The sequence below is a fragment of the Scardinius erythrophthalmus genome, assembly GCF_964197995.2.
Source record: "Scardinius erythrophthalmus genome assembly, chromosome: 9".
Classification (NCBI taxonomy): Eukaryota; Metazoa; Chordata; class Actinopteri; order Cypriniformes; family Leuciscidae; genus Scardinius; species Scardinius erythrophthalmus.
In genome coordinates, this window is record NC_138229.1 from 5283731 (window position 1) to 5300875 (window position 17145).

Here is a 17145-nt window from a genome sequence, read left to right on the forward strand (position 1 = left end):
ACCCCAAATTTAAGACTTTTTAAAGACCTTTTTAACACCACCTACATCGCACCCATTATGCAGTCGTAAAACACCAGATCAAATCCCAATAATGACTATTACTAACAAATGTTTAATTAAAAATACATTTAGGCCTATTATAAAAAAAAACTCATTCAACAACACACTGCAAAGTGATGTTTTTGGTAAATATCAAACATTCATAACAATAAACAGATGAACTAACTTTTCAAAACGTCTTAGTAAAGTTTCTCAGCATTCAAATTGCTTCAGCCATTGCTTCAGAGGGGTAGACAGATAGGTAAGAGAGATATAGATAGTAGGGGTGTAACGGTTCACAAAATTCACGGTTCGGTTCAATACGATACACTTGTGTCACGGTTTGGTACTTTTTCGAATACAGCAAAAATAAATAAATGCCAGAGAATTTTTTTATTATTATTTTATTTATTAAAACTAATACACTTTGACCAATGATGGAGCTATAATAGACTCTTCTTAGGAGCATAAACAAAACAGCTCCTTGGAAAAAAATGAAATGTAACCTAATATTGTAGTAGTTATAAACAAAGGTCTATTTTTAGTTCAGATTAACATTTGAGGGCAGCAATTGTATTCATAATGTCAAAATAAAACCGACGTAATGTTACTTGAAGGCATTATAGCCTACTATTCCTGCCAAACTTCCATGGTTGCAGTTAGTGTTACTACAGTAAATCCATGGTGAATGTTGCTGATCTGTGGACACTAACGTTAGATAGTTCATTCATGTCACAATGTTTCTTCCTGGCTTCCACGCGCTGTTTGATCCGTTAATAACGGAGAAATGTGAATGTTTCTCACTAGATCTTACAGCGATGTTATTACTTCTGTGGCGAATTAAAATGATTTATTTACTGGATCTCTTATTACCGCTGTGTAACAGTGTCGCTTGATCAAGATCGCTCGCGCTGCTTTGGTCCAAACTGATAAACAACGGTCCGTCAACCACACAATAACGAGTAGCTCAGTTTCATTCCGCTTACATTACGTTTGCACATTTGATTTTGGACAATGTTGTGGTCGCGCCGGCGTCTCTTACATTATGAGCGCGCTTGCCACGCGCAACGCGCCTACATTTGAAATAATGAAATTTTGGTCGGCAGGAAAAATGGTCCAACGTACCGTTCGGTTCTATGATACTTCATCACACCTGCGCTATAAGTGAAGTCAAGCTGTTTGTGTTGCCTGGATACAATTTGGGCGGACTGAACCATTTTATGATAATCGAGAGGGGGAGAGGGGCCCACGGACGTTTGTGTTTCCTAAACAAATACATTTTTTTGACACCAGGAAACAGCAAATAGAATCATTTAAAGTTAATAATTTTTACTATCAAATATTTTTTTTTAGCACCACAATTTTATTGGGGGCTTCTCTGGGCCCCCTCTTAGTCATGGGCCCCGAGAATCGTCATCGTTTACCCCCCCTTTACAGCGCCCCAGATTGTCCTGTAGGATGACCCAATTTTGGCCATCAAGCTTTAGCTGTCGGACAAATGCCCTCACATTGGTACCCAAAGGAGTTCATGGTCGACTCAAATACAGCAAGAAGCCCAAATTATCACCCCTCCACCATCGTGATGGAAAGTTGGTATGAAGCGTTTGTGCTGATACTTTCGGTAATTATAGTGTAGGCCTACCTATAATGTACTTACATGTCAGTATAAGGGACATATGTATTGTCTTTCAAATAAAGGATTCTGAGTCAGTGATATTAGATTTCGCGTATGTATTATATGTATACTTACCCTGTAACATGGAAAAAGAGGGTAACAAGCACCACTTTAATTTACAGGCCCGCTGTCACACTTACCCTGTAACATGTAACAAGAGTATATTTACCCAGTATAAAAAATTAAAAAAATGCCATAGTTTTATTTTTACTTGCCTTGAAACATGTAAGCCCAAACTAAAACATATGCACTTTTGCAATCAAAAATAAATATATAAATAACTTACTGTATAAATGCACAGATATGTATACCCTGTGATTTTTAAAAAGCCTATACAGTATGTATTGGAACACTATTATTACGTGTGTTCGCTAAATTGCTCCCAAAAGTAAGATTGTTGTATCATAATTGTAGAATAAGTATACCCTTAGTTTATACTTACAGTAAAAATAATAATAACTGACTGAATTTTAGCAAACAAAATGGGATATAATGTAAATTCACTAACCAATGTTACAGTGCTATGGATAACTACAGTATTCAGTATACAATAGTATACAGTAACTCTCTAACGGTAGCATGAGTTTATTATAAATGTTTGACAATATCAGACAAGCATTCATTATGTCTAACTTTAATGACTTTTTTGTATTTTCATTTGCTCACTGCAGTGGAGCTTGAAGATCCCGCCACACTCTATCCCTACCCATAACCCTATCCCTAAACCTGAATCAGGTCAAACTCCAGCCATGATGTCCAGAGAGGGAAGCTGGACGTCATTTGGTTCTGCAGTGAACGCCACTTGTTTCCATTGTGTACAGCTGTGCCGTGAACCACATTCATCCACACAGATGAGCAGAGATGAATCACAAAAAAAAAGTAAAAAAATAATGTATGCAAAATACATGGGTTTAATTTTGTAACCGCTATGGGGCAAAAGCATTAAAGGACAAATCAAGTGAAAAATGAACCTGGGGTTAATTAACACATGGTTACCGAGTCGATCGTTCCCTGCGATGCGTTTTCATGAAAATCGAATGTAAAGAGTTTTATCTTTAAAAACAGATTAGCTCATAACAGTAGTATATGGGGCAGAGAGTAAGTAAAAGTAAATTGCTAGTTAATACCACTAACAAGGCTCAAAATAGCCTCACACTAACACGGCAACATAATGAGGGTCCTTACATACAAACCGAAGCATTGAGAACTTTGTAAGTGTACAGACAGTTTAATAAGAAGATACTTTATAAAGACAGTACATTACGCGTTGACATGCAGGATCCATCTTGGAAAACAGTCTCGACTAATCGAGCCACGAACGGCGTGCTACGTTAGATTTCACAAACGTAATTCCTATCGACCAGCTATCCTATCGACGCCGTTCGTTGCTCGATTAGTCGAGACTGTTTTCCAAGATGGATCCTGCATGTCAACGCGTAATGTACTGTCTTTATAAAGTGTCTTCTTATTAAACTGTCTGTACACTTACAAAGTTCTCAATGCTTCGGTTTGTATGTAAGGACCCTCATTATGTTGCCGTGTTAGTGTGAGGCTATTTTGAGCCTTGTTAGTGGTATTAACTAGCGATTTATTTTTACTTACTCTGTGCCCCATATACTACTGTTATGAGCTAATCTGTTTTTAAAGATAAAACTCTTTACATTCGATTTTCATGAAAACGCATCGCAGGGAACGATCGACTCGGTAACCATGTGTTAATTAACCCCAGGTTCATTTTTCACTTGATTTGTCCTTTAACTTGTCAACATACAAATCAAACAGATATTATTTAAATTTAGAAGAACCAAAACTTTTGCCTGCGTAAGAAAAATGTTGGATATCTAAAATAAACATTGTTTATTTCTTTGTGGTAATTACTCAAAAAGCAAAACGATCACACATCATGTTCTCAGGCAGAAAAATGGAGCTTGGTGCTGGTAAAGTGTCATCATAAATTATTTGTGATTGATAAAAATTAGTGTGTTACTACCTGCAACCCCAGACTGAAACAGAGATGTAAATGAAAGTGTGACAAGAACATAACTTGAAATCTAGAGTCTATCCTCACTGCACAACCAGATGGCGCAAGACGTTTGAGTGTTATATGATGGGGAAAAGGGAAGTGCAGCAGTCACTACAAACACAGTTAGACAACTCAAGATACAGGAAGAGAGACTTTCACAATGGCCACATACGCGAAGGAAAAAATGATCTACATTTCAATCGGGTTTTGGCTCATTTTAGGTGAGTATTAAATGTTGTGCTGTTTTTGTTTCTAATGGATCCTGTTTATCATTTTGGAATGACAGATGTTATGCTCAGCTGTTTATGCTTTTAATGTGTTTTATGTGAAAATAGAACAAATTAAGGAGTGAATTATTGTTAATCCTGGACATAATAACGGTTTGTGTGTTGTTTGTGTAGGTGTTGAATGCTTCAGCGGTTGGTCAAATCACACCATAACTGTTAAGACTGGAGAATCTGTCACCATCCCATGTCATTATGATGAGAAAAACCCACAACAGAAGAAATACTGGTTCTCAGAAACCCTTCCTAATCGTACATACACAAACACAACAGAGGAGAATCTGTCAGTAATTGATCATCCTGATCAGAGTCTCTTTACTGTGACTATGAGAAACCTGCAGAGCTCAAAACATAATGGGGATTATTATTGTACTATGGAGACTGATGGAAAACCGACTGTCACATATGAGCTTCATCTCTGGGTTCAGTCTGGTATGAGATTTTGTAATTATTTTAATCACATTCTAATGTCAAATTCTCTGACTTCACACATACTGTATGCTTTTAATAATCTCAAATGACTATGTGTTCAGCTCCTGATGTGTATGTGAAGAGCAGCAGTGTATCTGGACATGAAGGTGATAATGTCAGTGTCCAGTGTTTCTACAGTTGTGGATATCAGAATAAATCCAAACAGTGGTGCAGATATAAAGATCAGAGCTGTTACACTGAGAAGAGGACTGACACATCCCAGAATCCATCAGTCCAGATCAGTGATGATGGGAGAAGCTCCTTCACTGTGTTGATGACTGGACTGAGACTCAGTGATTCTGGATGGTACTTCTGCTCTGCTGGAGAGGCACTGAATCCTGTTCATCTCACTGTAATCGAGGCAGAACCAGGTAAAATATTTCAATAATAAATATTTTTCTACTATATTTTAAATAAAACACAACTAAAATTGCTTTGCAGTAAACTTTTCAAATTTTACTTTTAACAGTAAACGGGGCCACAGACAAACCGAGAGACTCGTTAGTACTGAAATATTTCTCATTAAAACCTTCATATAATTATTCTATATTTGGCTGTTTTGTCATCAATGCTCTACTTCCTCAATTTCTTTCTCTTTAATGCTTACATAATCATTTCCTTATTGCCCTAGTGCTTTTTCTTTCTTTTTTTTCTATCTTTGCAGAAGTGAAACAGGAAACAAGAATAATAGTAAAGCTGAAGGCAGTAATGAACAAAAGTAATACATCTGTATTGTTTAAAATAAAAATAAAATAAAATAAGGTTAAACTAATTCTAAGACTATTAGCCTGAAATGCCTTAAAGTTTAATGGCCTGGTGGAAATTTAGTCCAGATGCCTTGTTTTCTGGTGCTTTTATTCAGCTGAATTAGTTCCACAACTCTTTCTGAGCTTTTTGAATGAACCGATATTAAAGTGTTCCCTTACGAGAACGTTCTCTCGTACTGCGTTGCAAACGCTATGGGAAAACTCCTTTTCTCGAGAATATTGAAGCCTTTATTTTAAAACGCATTTGCTACAGCACAGGCGAGAGCATCAGACCCACGTGAGTGAGCTGATAGGCTGTGCTGTGGGCAACTGCACGAACCAATGGCGGATAGACAGAAGCGCGCGAGCCAATCAGGGCGCTTGGCGCTCTGTCACTGTCAAGCGCGCGAAACTACACGTGACCATAACATATAAATACAGATAGAATCCGCCATTTGACAGATTTAATCTCCTTCAGCTCGACTCACCTCGTCGCTGATTTTCTCCGGTCGTAAGAAGCCCTCGTCGTGGAAAAGCCGTCCAGCGGAACAGCTTCGCATCCCGGCATCTCGCCAGCTGAGCGTTTCCCTGTGGCATCCGACGAAAAATTATATCCTTTTCATTGCATATTTATCTAAAAGAGCAAACCGCTGTTTTCACAGCGCGGCATAATGCCTCTCTCCATCTGAGAGCTGTGGGGTCTCCCTGCATGCATCCGACGGACACACCCAGTGTGCGGCCTGCCTCGGCCCTGAGCACGCCGAGGCAGCGCTCATGAAAGGCGGCTGCCAATTCTGCGACGGGATGCCTGTCTCCGTTCTCCGTTCAAGGCTGTCTTCGACGGTGACCGATTCCGCCCACCTTCCGTCTTCGGCGCCCCACGAGCCCCGTAGGAAGAAGCGGCGCGATCAGAGGCGTCCTGAGCGCGGTGAGTTTAGCGAGTGCACGCCGGGCCTTTCTCCTCGTGCCTCGCCCACGCCTTCTTCGCCTTTCCTGTTCTCTCGGAGCGAGCAGCGCCCCTCGTCTGAAGCGGCTGGACTCGTCTCTGTCGGCGCATCTCCGGATGACGTCGATGACGCACTTTCTATGGCGGCATCTGAGCGAGGATTGGTCGGGCTCCGCGGACCCCGCCCCCCCCTCTCAGCTAGAGTTTTCTGATACTCGAGCGAGCATTGACGCCGAACTTCTCCGTGTCATGTCTCGCGCTGTTGACGAGTTGGGACTCGATTGGCTTTCTCCAGCTGATCCCGCCAGAAGCCGCCTCGATGAATGGTACCTGCCGGGGCGCCAGCAGGCCCCTCGTCAGCGCGCCGCTCCATTTATGCCTGAGGTTCACGAAGAGCTCACAAAATGCTGGCGCGCGCCCTTTTCAGCGCGAACGCGCTCATCCGCCTCTTCTACGCTCTCCACTGTTGACGGCGCTGAAGAGAAAGGATATGTGTCTCTCTCCCCACTGGAGGAAGCGGTCGCTGCACACTTATGCCCCCCCACTGCAGGTAGTTGGAGGTCTAAGACGGTGCACCCTTCTAAGCCGTGCAGAACTACTTCGGCCATTGCCAGCCGCGCATACGCTGCCGCCGGTCAAGCCGCCTCTGCACTTCACGCCATGGCGACGCTTCAAGCCTTCCAGGCCAAACTTCTCCGTTCCATGGATGAGTCAGGCCCGGACCTAGACACATTTAAAGACCTCAGGAGTGCCACGGATCTGGCACTGAGGGCCACGAAGACCACCGCTCAAGCCCTGGGCCGCAATATGGCCAGCCTAGTGGTAATGGAGCGCCACCTCTGGCTAAACTTAACCGAGATCAGGGACGCGGATAAATCTGCCTTCCTCGACTCGCCCGTCACAGCCTCACGTCTCTTCGGCCCATCTGTCAGCGGCTTCGCCGATCGCTTCACTGAAGCTCAGAAGGCTTCCAGCGCCATGAGACACTTTCTACCAAAGCGCTCCAGCTCAGTCCAACGGCGCCCCAAGAGCACGCCGCGACCTGAGAAAGTGGTGTCCCAGGTCCTCCAGCCCCGCCCAGCGGCTGAGACCAGTAAGCACATGAAGCCAGCGAAACGGTTCCCGTTCCCTAAGCGCCAGGGCCCGCGGCCGAAGCTGACGCTCGATCACGAGCCCAAGAAGCCGTCCTAACCGGCACAAAGAGGGGTCACTGTCCCGCTGCGGCCGGACCAGCCCCAAAAATCGCTCGACTACTGCTCACGGCTCCCTCTTCAGTTCAGGCGGCTGCAGCAGTTCTAAATGCAGTTCATGGGCCCGTCACATGTCACGCACCCCTGCAAACAAACGCTGTTTTAACAGCGACCCACACAAAGCACAAATCGAGCATAATTTCTCACATGCATACATGTCAGTCCGAGCCCCCCACTCTGGGTGTTCCAGATATGATAATGCCTCTAGCTCTGCGGGCTCTAGCTTGGCAAGCTATCCCCGGAGTTTCAGTATGGGTGATGAACATCATAAAGCATGGTTACTCGCTTCAGTTCGCCCGCAGACCACCGCGTTTTCGCGCGGTTATACAAACCACGGTAAGAGGCACATTGAGTCATGTCCTCCGCACCGAAGTGTTAAGTCTGCTGGCGAAAGGGGCCATCGAGAAGATCCCCCCTTCTCTGAGTGAGTCAGGTTTTTACAGCCGATACTTTCTTGTTCCAAAGAAAGACGGCGGCCTGAGACCCATTTTAGATCTGAGACATCTGAACAAGGCTCTCATGTTATGGCCGTTCAGAATGCTCACGACCAGACATATCCTGACGCAGATTCGCCCAGGCGACTGGTTTTTCTCAGTAGATCTGAAAGACGCTTACTTTCACATTCAAGTGAACCCCCACCACAGGCCATTCTTGAGATTCGCCTTCGAGGGGCAGACATACCAGTACACAGTTCTTCCATTTGGACTGGCACTAGCGCCTCGTACATTCACGAAGTGCATGGATGCAGCTCTCTCCCCCCTGAGACAGCGGGGAATGCGCATCCTAAACTACCTCGACGACTGGCTCATACTGACCGCTGTGTTCAAGCCCTGGCCCCTTGGAAAAACGCCAGCTGGTACCAGCAGGGCGTAAGCATGGGGGTAGTTTCAGAGAGGAGGATGATTTCAACAGACGCCTCCAACTCCGGTTGGGGAGCTCTGTACGAGGGCAGGCCTGCCTCCGGCCTCTGGTAGAGCTCGGAGAAACGCCTACACATAAACTGCCTCGAAATGAGAGCAGTTTTTCTAGCCCTAAAAACATTCCTCCCATACCTGGCGGGACACCACGTGTTGGTACGGACGGACAACATGTCGGTGGTCTCTTACATAAATCGCCAGGGCGGCCTCTGGTCCCGCAACCTGTTTGCCATAGCCTCACAGCTCTTGCTATGGGCTCACACCAATCTGCGCTCGCTCAGGGCAGCTCACGTGCCAGGCACGTTGAATACAGGAGCAGACATGCTCTCTCGGGGCAGAGTTCCCCCAGAGGAATGGTCTCTCCACCCTCAGACAGTTCTCCTACTCTGGGAGGTCTTCGGGAAGGCAGAAGTAGATCTTTTCGCCTCAGAAGACAACTGTCAATGCCCAATCTTTTTCTCAAAGAGCAGGGATGCGTTGGCCCACGACTGGCCCAACCTTCCTCTCTATGCGTTCCCCCCGGTCTCGATGCTCCCTCAGGTCATCGAACGGATCAGGAACACGAAAAGCGCAGTGCTATTAGTAGCTCCTCTCTGGCGGACCCAGGTTTGGTTCCCAGAGTTGATGCAGCTGTCTGTAGCAGACCCGTGGCCAATCCCAGTGAGGCGCGACCTCCTGACTCAGGCCAACAGGACAATCTGGCATCCCCGTCCCGACTTATGGGCCCTACATGTATGGCCACTCAACGGGTACCCCAGAACCTCCCAGAGGGCGTCCTGAATACTATAAAGGAAGCTAGAGCTCCGTCTACCAGACGCCTCTATCTCAGTAAATGGTCAGTGTTTTCCAGCTGGTGTTTAGCTCAAGACCTCGACCCATACACTTGTGAAGTACCAAGAGTACTGTCTTTTCTACAGGAGATGTTGGACGCGGGTCGCTCCCCCTCCACTCTCAAAGTGTACGTGGCAGCCATTGCTGCTTTTCACGTATTGGAAGCCGGGGCCTCCTTAGGAAAAAGCGACCTTATAGTTCGCTTCCTCAGGGGCGCCAGGAGGCTTAACCCGCCTCGGCCACCGTCTGTTCCGGCCTGGGACCTCTCCTTGGTCCTGCGGGCTCTTAAGGGACCTTCCTTTGAACCACTTCAGTCAGCTGATCCTAAGTCTCTCTCTCTGAAAACCGCCCTGCTTCTAGCACTGGCGTCAGTAAAGAGAATAGGGGATTTACAGGCGCTGTCTACCAGCGCTTCCTGTCTGGAGTTTGGTCCTAATGACTCCAAGGTCATTCTTAGGCCAAGACATGGATATGTTCCTAAGGTGCTCTCAACTCCGTTCAGAGCCCAGGTTATTTCTCTGTCAGCTCTCCCCTCCTCCGAGGAGGATAGCGATTCTCTCATACTTTGCCCAGTCAGAGCTTTGAGAATTTATCTGGAGCGTTCGGCCTCTTTCAGACAGTCTGAACAGCTCTTTGTGTGTTTCGGGGGCCGATCCAAGGGCCTCCCGGTCACTAAAACCACACTGTCCAGATGGATAGTTGACGCCATTGCCCTGGCTTACACCTCACTGGGCCTCTCTTGTCCCATAGGTGTTAGAGCTCATTCCACGAGAGGTGTTGCCTCTTCGTGGGCTTGGTCAAGTGGTATTCCCATTGAAGACATTTGTGCGGCGGCCGGCTGGTCCGCTCCGTCCACATTTGTGAGATTCTATAAGCTGGATGTCCCTGCTCTGCAGACATGCGTTCTTTCTGTCTAGACTCTGGCTCTGTGGATCCAGACTAGTTTTGAACCATGGTCACTTGGGTATTCCCATCTATAGCATATGTGCGGCGGCCGGATATCCGCTCCGTCCACATTGTTGAATTATAGCTTTAATGCCCTTGCTTGTAGCTACAGTTCTTCTGTCTAGACACTGGCTCTGTGACCCAGTCTAGTTGATATTGAACACACGGTTTTCACTTTGTGGGCTAAGTGACTGGCTCTGGCCAGATCCGATGAATTATAACTTTAATGTCCCTGCTTTGCAGTTACAGTCTTTTCAGTCTAGACTCTGGCTCTGCTGACCCAGACTAGTTTGATATTAAACACACGGCTATCACCTTGTGGGTTAAATGACTGGCTCTGGCCAGTCTTTATTACGGATAATTGATGGGCCCGATGTTCGGTCTCTTTTTATCCTGGCTATTCTGTACTTCCCGGAACTCTGGTGAGTCAGAGCGGCCAAAAGATTAATAGCACGGCGTTTTAAATGGAAACGTTCCCATAGCGTTTGCAACGCAGTACGAGAGAACGTTCTCGTAAGGGAACGTACTGGTTACTTTCGTAACCTCGGTTCCCTTAGAGATAAGGGAACGAGTACTGCGTTGCCTTGCCGTGCTATTTTTTCTTATGGCAGGTTTGTCGCTTCAGTCGATTATACCTGTCAAATGGCGGATTCTATCTGTATTTATATGTTATGGTCACGTGTAGTTTCGCGCGCTTGACAGTGACAGAGCGCCAAGCGCCCTGATTGGCTCGCGCGCTTCTGTCTATCTGCCATTGGTTCGTGCAGTTGCCCACAGCACAGCCTATCAGCTCACTCACGTGGGTCTGATGCTCTCGCCTGTGCTGTAGCAAATGCGTTTTAAAATAAAGGCTTCAATATTCTCGAGAAAAGGAGTTTTCCCATAGCGTTTGCAACGCAGTACTCGTTCCCTTATCTCTAAGGGAACCGAGGTTACGAAAGTAACCAGTACGTTTTCTTGTTTCCCACAGAGATAAAGGTCTTCTGACTGTGTGGCTTCCAGTTTCAGCTGCACTTTTGCTGCTGTTGATTCTGGTCGGTGTTTTCACCTGGAGACGGAAACAGAGTCAGTTTGACCTGCACTCCATTCTTAATTCTTTCTAAGTTAATTTCATGCCATGTTATCTTTTATTTCAACAGCACATACATAACCTCTGTTAATGTCATATTGTTGTTTCCCCTTTTTTTAAATAAAGAGCAAGATAAACACCAAAACAGAGAGCGAAACGACAGCAGAACCATTGACGCAGTAAGTCCTTAATTTATAGCATCTAGTTATGAAAATGTTCATATGACAATATCAGTGTATACAGTTTTTTCATTTTTGTTAAATTGTTTATTCTGTTGACACTCGCTTCTTTCAATACGATGCAAGAATGTCAATTTTGTCTAGCTTGATGCTTTTGTGTATCACACTGAGCTGAATAGAAACAGATAGTAAACAGTAGTTAAACGTTTACTGGGAAAAAAAGTCAAACTTGAACACAGAAAAAATATCCCAGCTAACAAGGAACGTTCTCAGAACTTTGGCTAATGTTCGGGCAAAGTTCACTCAAAGTTATAAACAAACGTTCTTGTATGTTAATAGAATGTTAATAATGTCTCAAAACGTTTGCTCAAAACATTATACATTATTATTATTCAAGTTAACATTATTAACATTATTATACAAGAACATTATAAAGAATATAAACATTCTATTAGCATACTGTAGGAACGTTTGTTTATAACTTTGAGTGAACTTTGCCAGAACATTAGCTAAAGTTCTGAGAATACATTATTACATTATTAATACATCATTCTTAGAATTCATTCAAAAGTAATGTTCCCATAATTACGGTGGCCGAGAAGGGTCACAACACAAACAAACGCCACAACAACTACATATTGAGAAAACACCTCCAAATTCAGAAAACACATACAAACGCCACAACAACTACATATTCAGAAAACACATACAAACGCCACAACAACTATATATTCAGAAAACAACTTTGTCGATTTCACATCATGTACGCTGCAAATATTCACAGCACGAGCAAATAGGGAAACGAACTGCAAACTGCAAAGACACAACGGAAATGTTTCCAGGGGGCCATAATCAGTGACGGCTACAAGAGGTAAGTGTTTCCAGAGCCCGTCTGCGGCCTTATTAGACATTCTCTGGTGTTTCTCTTTTATTATGACAGACTTGTCGATGTGCTCTGGTACCGGAGTGGACGGGCTCTGGAAACACTTGCCTCTTGTAGCCGTCACTGATTATGGCCCCCCTGGAAACATTTCCGTTGTGTCTTTGCAGTTTGCAGTTCGTTTCCCTATTTGCTCGATATGTAGTTGTTGTGGCGTTTGCAGAGCCGGATTAACGCAAAGGCAAACTAGGCACGTGCCTAGGGCCCGATTGGCGGGATGGGGCCCAGACAGAGGGACAAAAAAAAAAAAAAAGTACAAATGTCCTATCTACAATTTATTTCAATATTTATTAATTCACTAAAAATAGTGACGATGTTTATCTTAACCATAGACTGTTACATTACTGCAGTTAAACCAATTAATGTGTGCCAGCTTCTGAAAGTAACGAACGCATCCATCAGATGCTGCGAGGCTAAAGCCTAATAAGCACACAAAGAAGCACAGCTCATAATGCAGGTGTGTGAGTTGTCGTCATCTATTTTGGAGTGATTGCAATGTATTCTAAATATAAACTTGTACTGTAGATCAGCGTCATTTCTGGAAAAACATTCACCGCTTTACTACGAGTTTAAAAGAGCGCGAGCGTCATTAACGTGCCCAGACGCGACGCTTTGAATTTGCGCGTACAATGAATAACATCGCGTCGGGAGCTGACTAGTAAAAAAGCTACAAAATTAAAAGACAAGACGTCTGTATTCTAAGTTAAAAAGCCAACACACTACAACATTTTTAAATGTTTCAAATAGTCTAAAGGATCTCATATCTATGGGTCTATCTTCTAAATTCTGCTGATGATTAGATTCCTGACATTACGCCAATAATTGCACTTTATATATTTTTTTCTGCTCAGTAGCGATCGTGTCTTTCTCTTCCACTTGATTTGTGTATAGCATAAGGTAGCAATGCAATATAAAAGCTCTTATGCTCATCTACTGAAGTGGGATTCTGGAACTGTGAATAAATTGAATAAAACAGCAAAATAACAACAACAACAATAACATCTTCATTAAACAAAAAAGAGATTACCGTAGATAAAGTTTGATTAATATGTACAGTACCGGTAAAAGTCTGGACCCATTACTATTTTTAATGTTTTTGAAAGAAGTTTATTATTATGCTCTACAAGCCTGCATTTATTTGATCAAAAATACAGAAAAAAAAAACAGGAATATTCAGCAAGGATGTGTTAAATATATAAAAAGTGATAGTGAAGACTTTTTTAAAACAACTCTTTAATAATCAAAAATCCTGAAAAAAAGTATCACAGGTTATAAAATAAATATTAAGCACCATTTCTAACATTTGATAATAAATCAGAATGATCACGTGGCACTAAATTCAGCTTTGCATCACAGAAATATAAAGTATAGTAAAATAGAAAACCATTATTTTAAATTTTAATAATATTTCACTATATTATTTTTCTGTATTTTTGATCAAATAAATCCAGGCTTGATGAGCATAAGAGACTTCTTTCAAAAACATTAAAAATAGTAATGTGTCCAAACTTATGTACTGTGTAAGTAAAAATATACTGCTTTTAAAATTAAATGTTGTATAAATAAAAAGGTTAGGAATCATATTTGTTTCAAGTGTTTTTTTTTATTGGGGGTGGGGGGCCTCCAACATGAATTTTGCCTAGGGCCTCCTAATGTCTAGAACCGGCTCTGGGCGTTTGTATGTGTTTTCTGAATATGTAGTTGTTGTGGGGTTTGCATGTGTTTTCTGAATATGTAGTTGTTGTGGGGTTTGCATGTGTTTTCTGAATTTGGAGGAGTTTTCTGAATATGTAGTTGTTGTGGCGTTTGCTTGTGTTGTGACCCTTCTCGGCCACCGTACATAATGGACCCAATTTATATTTCCGTGTTTCTCACAAGCAGAAGTTGTCATGGGAGATGACAGCAAATATAATTTTTCTATTCGAATTTACTCTAATAGCAGAAGAAAAAATCCACGATAGCATTTTCACAACTTTTCTAAACAAGAACCTGAAACTTTTTTAAGCTCAATATGAAACGCATGAAAATGTGTGTAATAGCTATATCACAACACAACATCTTGAATAATTCTATTTTATACATTAACTCCAACTCCCCCGCCATTTCCAGATTTAAAATGAATCGTGCACAAGGACTTGTCACCATGGGTCACATGACCATAAACGATTAAATTACTTCCTTGAAGTGACCATCGCAAGAGTTCCCTTTGCTAACGGACTTGTTGAAGGGCTCGTGAAGCGATTCAGTTGTTCACTTTCATTTGGAACGCTGCTACAAATGGCGTCCCCTTCCCGAAGTCAAGTCAAGTATATTTGTATAGCGCACAATACAGATTGTATCAAAGCAGCTTCACAGTATTAAATTAAAATAATACATCAAGGTTTGTTTCTAGTGGAATTTATTGATTGATAAAATCAAATTAAATATCCCCAAAATATCCCCAACTGAGCAAGCCAAAGGCAACAAAGGCAACTCGAAGTGCCCTTCAAGGGTGCAAAAAAGCAGTTTGGAATTCATACAGCATGATGTGGGCTAAGTTTGGAATGAATCTGCAGTGGTCAGGTGGTACAGCAGTCACGTGTTATAAGTAGGAGCTCTCATACAGTTCACATCTTACAAGCTGCAATTACGAGCTTTATGAGGATGTGAACGCTTTTTACAAGTTTAAATCATGTAATTGTGGTAATTACGACATGGCGTGAACGCACCTATTTATTTCCCTTTATGCAGTCTAAACTGAAAATTCATTTACATGCCTTTTGTAAGTTCTTATATGGTGAACAGAAATTTTGTCACCTTTGTTTATAGCGCTTTATACAAAACAGCTTTGCAGTGATAACAGGAAAATGCTACTGTTGCTCAGTTCAGTGTTGATTCAGTTCCGTTGTAAAGATCATCAATACCTGAATTAGTTCATTTCGTCTATAAAGCAGTTCTGCAAAAAATATGTCATCGTCCAGTTCAGTTCAGTTCTCATCCAACGGCGTCAGTACAGTCAGATCAATAATACTGTTGAATAAGTGTCCCCAACTAAGCAAGCCATAGGTGACAGTGGCAAGGAACCCAAACTCCATCAGGAGACCGAATGGAGGAAAATGTTTTATTATTGTGCAAATTGTAAACAATTGTAGGCCTACTTTTTCGCGCGTCAAAACGTGTTAAATTTGCTTAAATGAATAATAATTTAAATACTGCATGAACAAGTAAGTAATTGTTCTGAGATCAACTTATTGTTTTGAGGGGAAAGAATTCTCATTTGAGAATTGAGCAAAAGCGATTGATACAAGACACCTTTTTTTCCTCTTCTTGTTTACACAGGTTAACAAATGCAACAATCCCCATTACACATTAGTCTCCAGGTCAGACAAAACCTTTTTAGACTGAAATATGAGAAAAGAAAACATTTTTACCCCCCACCCCATACTCCTCATATCATTACATTGGGTTGGCCATGGAACCATGTGTCCATTGAGTCATGTGTTGATATATATTTATTTTTGCTTATTGTTTTCTGTGTGTTTGTGTGAAATGCAGATGTACTCTAAACCTGAAGAAAATAATGTGATATACAACACTATAGATGATGAACGCCCAAGAGTAAGTAAACCAGACATACTACTAACACGATAGCTCAGAAATATGACATTTTAAGAGTAAGATTTCATGAATATATCTAATTTTCAATTACGATCCTCACAGGATTCCAACAAGGACGTAACCTACAGTACTATTGGTGATGGTCCTGTGAGTGACGCAGTAAGTTTTACAGAAATATATGATTTCATGTGCAGTATTAATTGTACCGCTGGCAATATATTGAAAATGATCTCGTACTTCCAGAAGCCTCCAGCAGGTGGAACAATATACAGCACTGTGGCTCCACACTAACAGCAACATTGAGGATAACACAGGAACAGAAGGCTTTTTTTTTCATGCTTGCTTTACATGATTTAAATTTTGAACATCTAACAGATCCACAGATATAAACACATTAAGTTAACTTTACGTTTGCTTGATCCCCCTCCTTCCCCTATTTTTTTTTTTTAAAAGGACCCATATGAACAGATGCAAGGTTTCAAGAAAAAAGCGATATATATATAGACTGTAAATAAATATATTAGGCGAGTTCATAACTAGCCTTCTTTGTCTCTTGAAATGGGATGTCTTTTTTAACAGTGTTATATATTTTGTACTTTTTACACGTCAAAACGTGTTCAATTTGCTTAAATGCAGAAGAATTTAAAATCTGGCATGAACAAGAAAGTAATTGTTCAGAGATCTGAATTTATTGTTTTGAGAAAAAAAAATCTAATTTGAGAATTGAGTCAAAGCGATTGATACGAGACTCGATTTCCCTCCTCTAGTTTACACGGGTTAACAAATGATAAGATCCACATAGAGAGGTGTCATTAATCACTGACACCAACAGTGAGAATAACACAGGAACAGAACAGGACTAACTATCACAAGAGTAGTTTTTTAGGCTTGCTTTACATGAACATCCAACAGATCACAAACACATTAAGTTAACTTTACGTTTGCTTGATCCCCCTCCCTGCCCTGTTTTTCAGAAGGACCCATATGAACAGCGTTATACAGACCGTAAATGAATCTATTAGTCAAGTTCATAACTACCCTTCTTTGAAATGTGATAGTCTTTTTTAACAGTATTTATATATTTTGTAGTTATATATGTGTGTGAGTATCATTTCTTCACTTTAAAAAAAAAAACTTTTAGTTTACTTGTACAGTATTCTGTTTCTGTTTCCATTTGCATTTTTACAAACATGCACATTTTAAAATAAAAAAATAAAAGTATTTTGTAGTTCA

At 42.0% G+C, this 17145-nt stretch overlaps 1 protein-coding gene across 2 annotated transcripts in view; it reads left to right on the forward strand.

Moving 5' to 3' along the window:
• The window catches only part of LOC308695353 (polymeric immunoglobulin receptor-like), a 34040-nt gene extending 16895 nt beyond the window's left edge, over nucleotides 1-17145 (forward strand). The window contains exons 1-10 of one of the 2 annotated variants that reach the window (XM_081373474.1): nucleotides 3814-3958; nucleotides 4139-4453; nucleotides 4555-4863; nucleotides 4962-4992; nucleotides 5157-5210; nucleotides 11098-11192; nucleotides 11323-11375; nucleotides 15850-15912; nucleotides 16015-16071; nucleotides 16156-17145. In XM_081373474.1, the coding sequence (XP_081229600.1) occupies nucleotides 3898-3958; nucleotides 4139-4453; nucleotides 4555-4863; nucleotides 4962-4992; nucleotides 5157-5210; nucleotides 11098-11192; nucleotides 11323-11375; nucleotides 15850-15912; nucleotides 16015-16071; nucleotides 16156-16203 (1086 nt within the window). In that variant the 5' untranslated portion in view covers nucleotides 3814-3897 and the 3' untranslated portion in view covers nucleotides 16204-17145. Of the gene's footprint in view, nucleotides 1-3813; nucleotides 3959-4138; nucleotides 4454-4554; nucleotides 4864-4961; nucleotides 4993-5156; nucleotides 5211-11097; nucleotides 11193-11322; nucleotides 11376-15849; nucleotides 15913-16014; nucleotides 16072-16155 lie in introns of those variants that run through there. The other variant, XM_081373473.1, reaches the window with a different exon arrangement.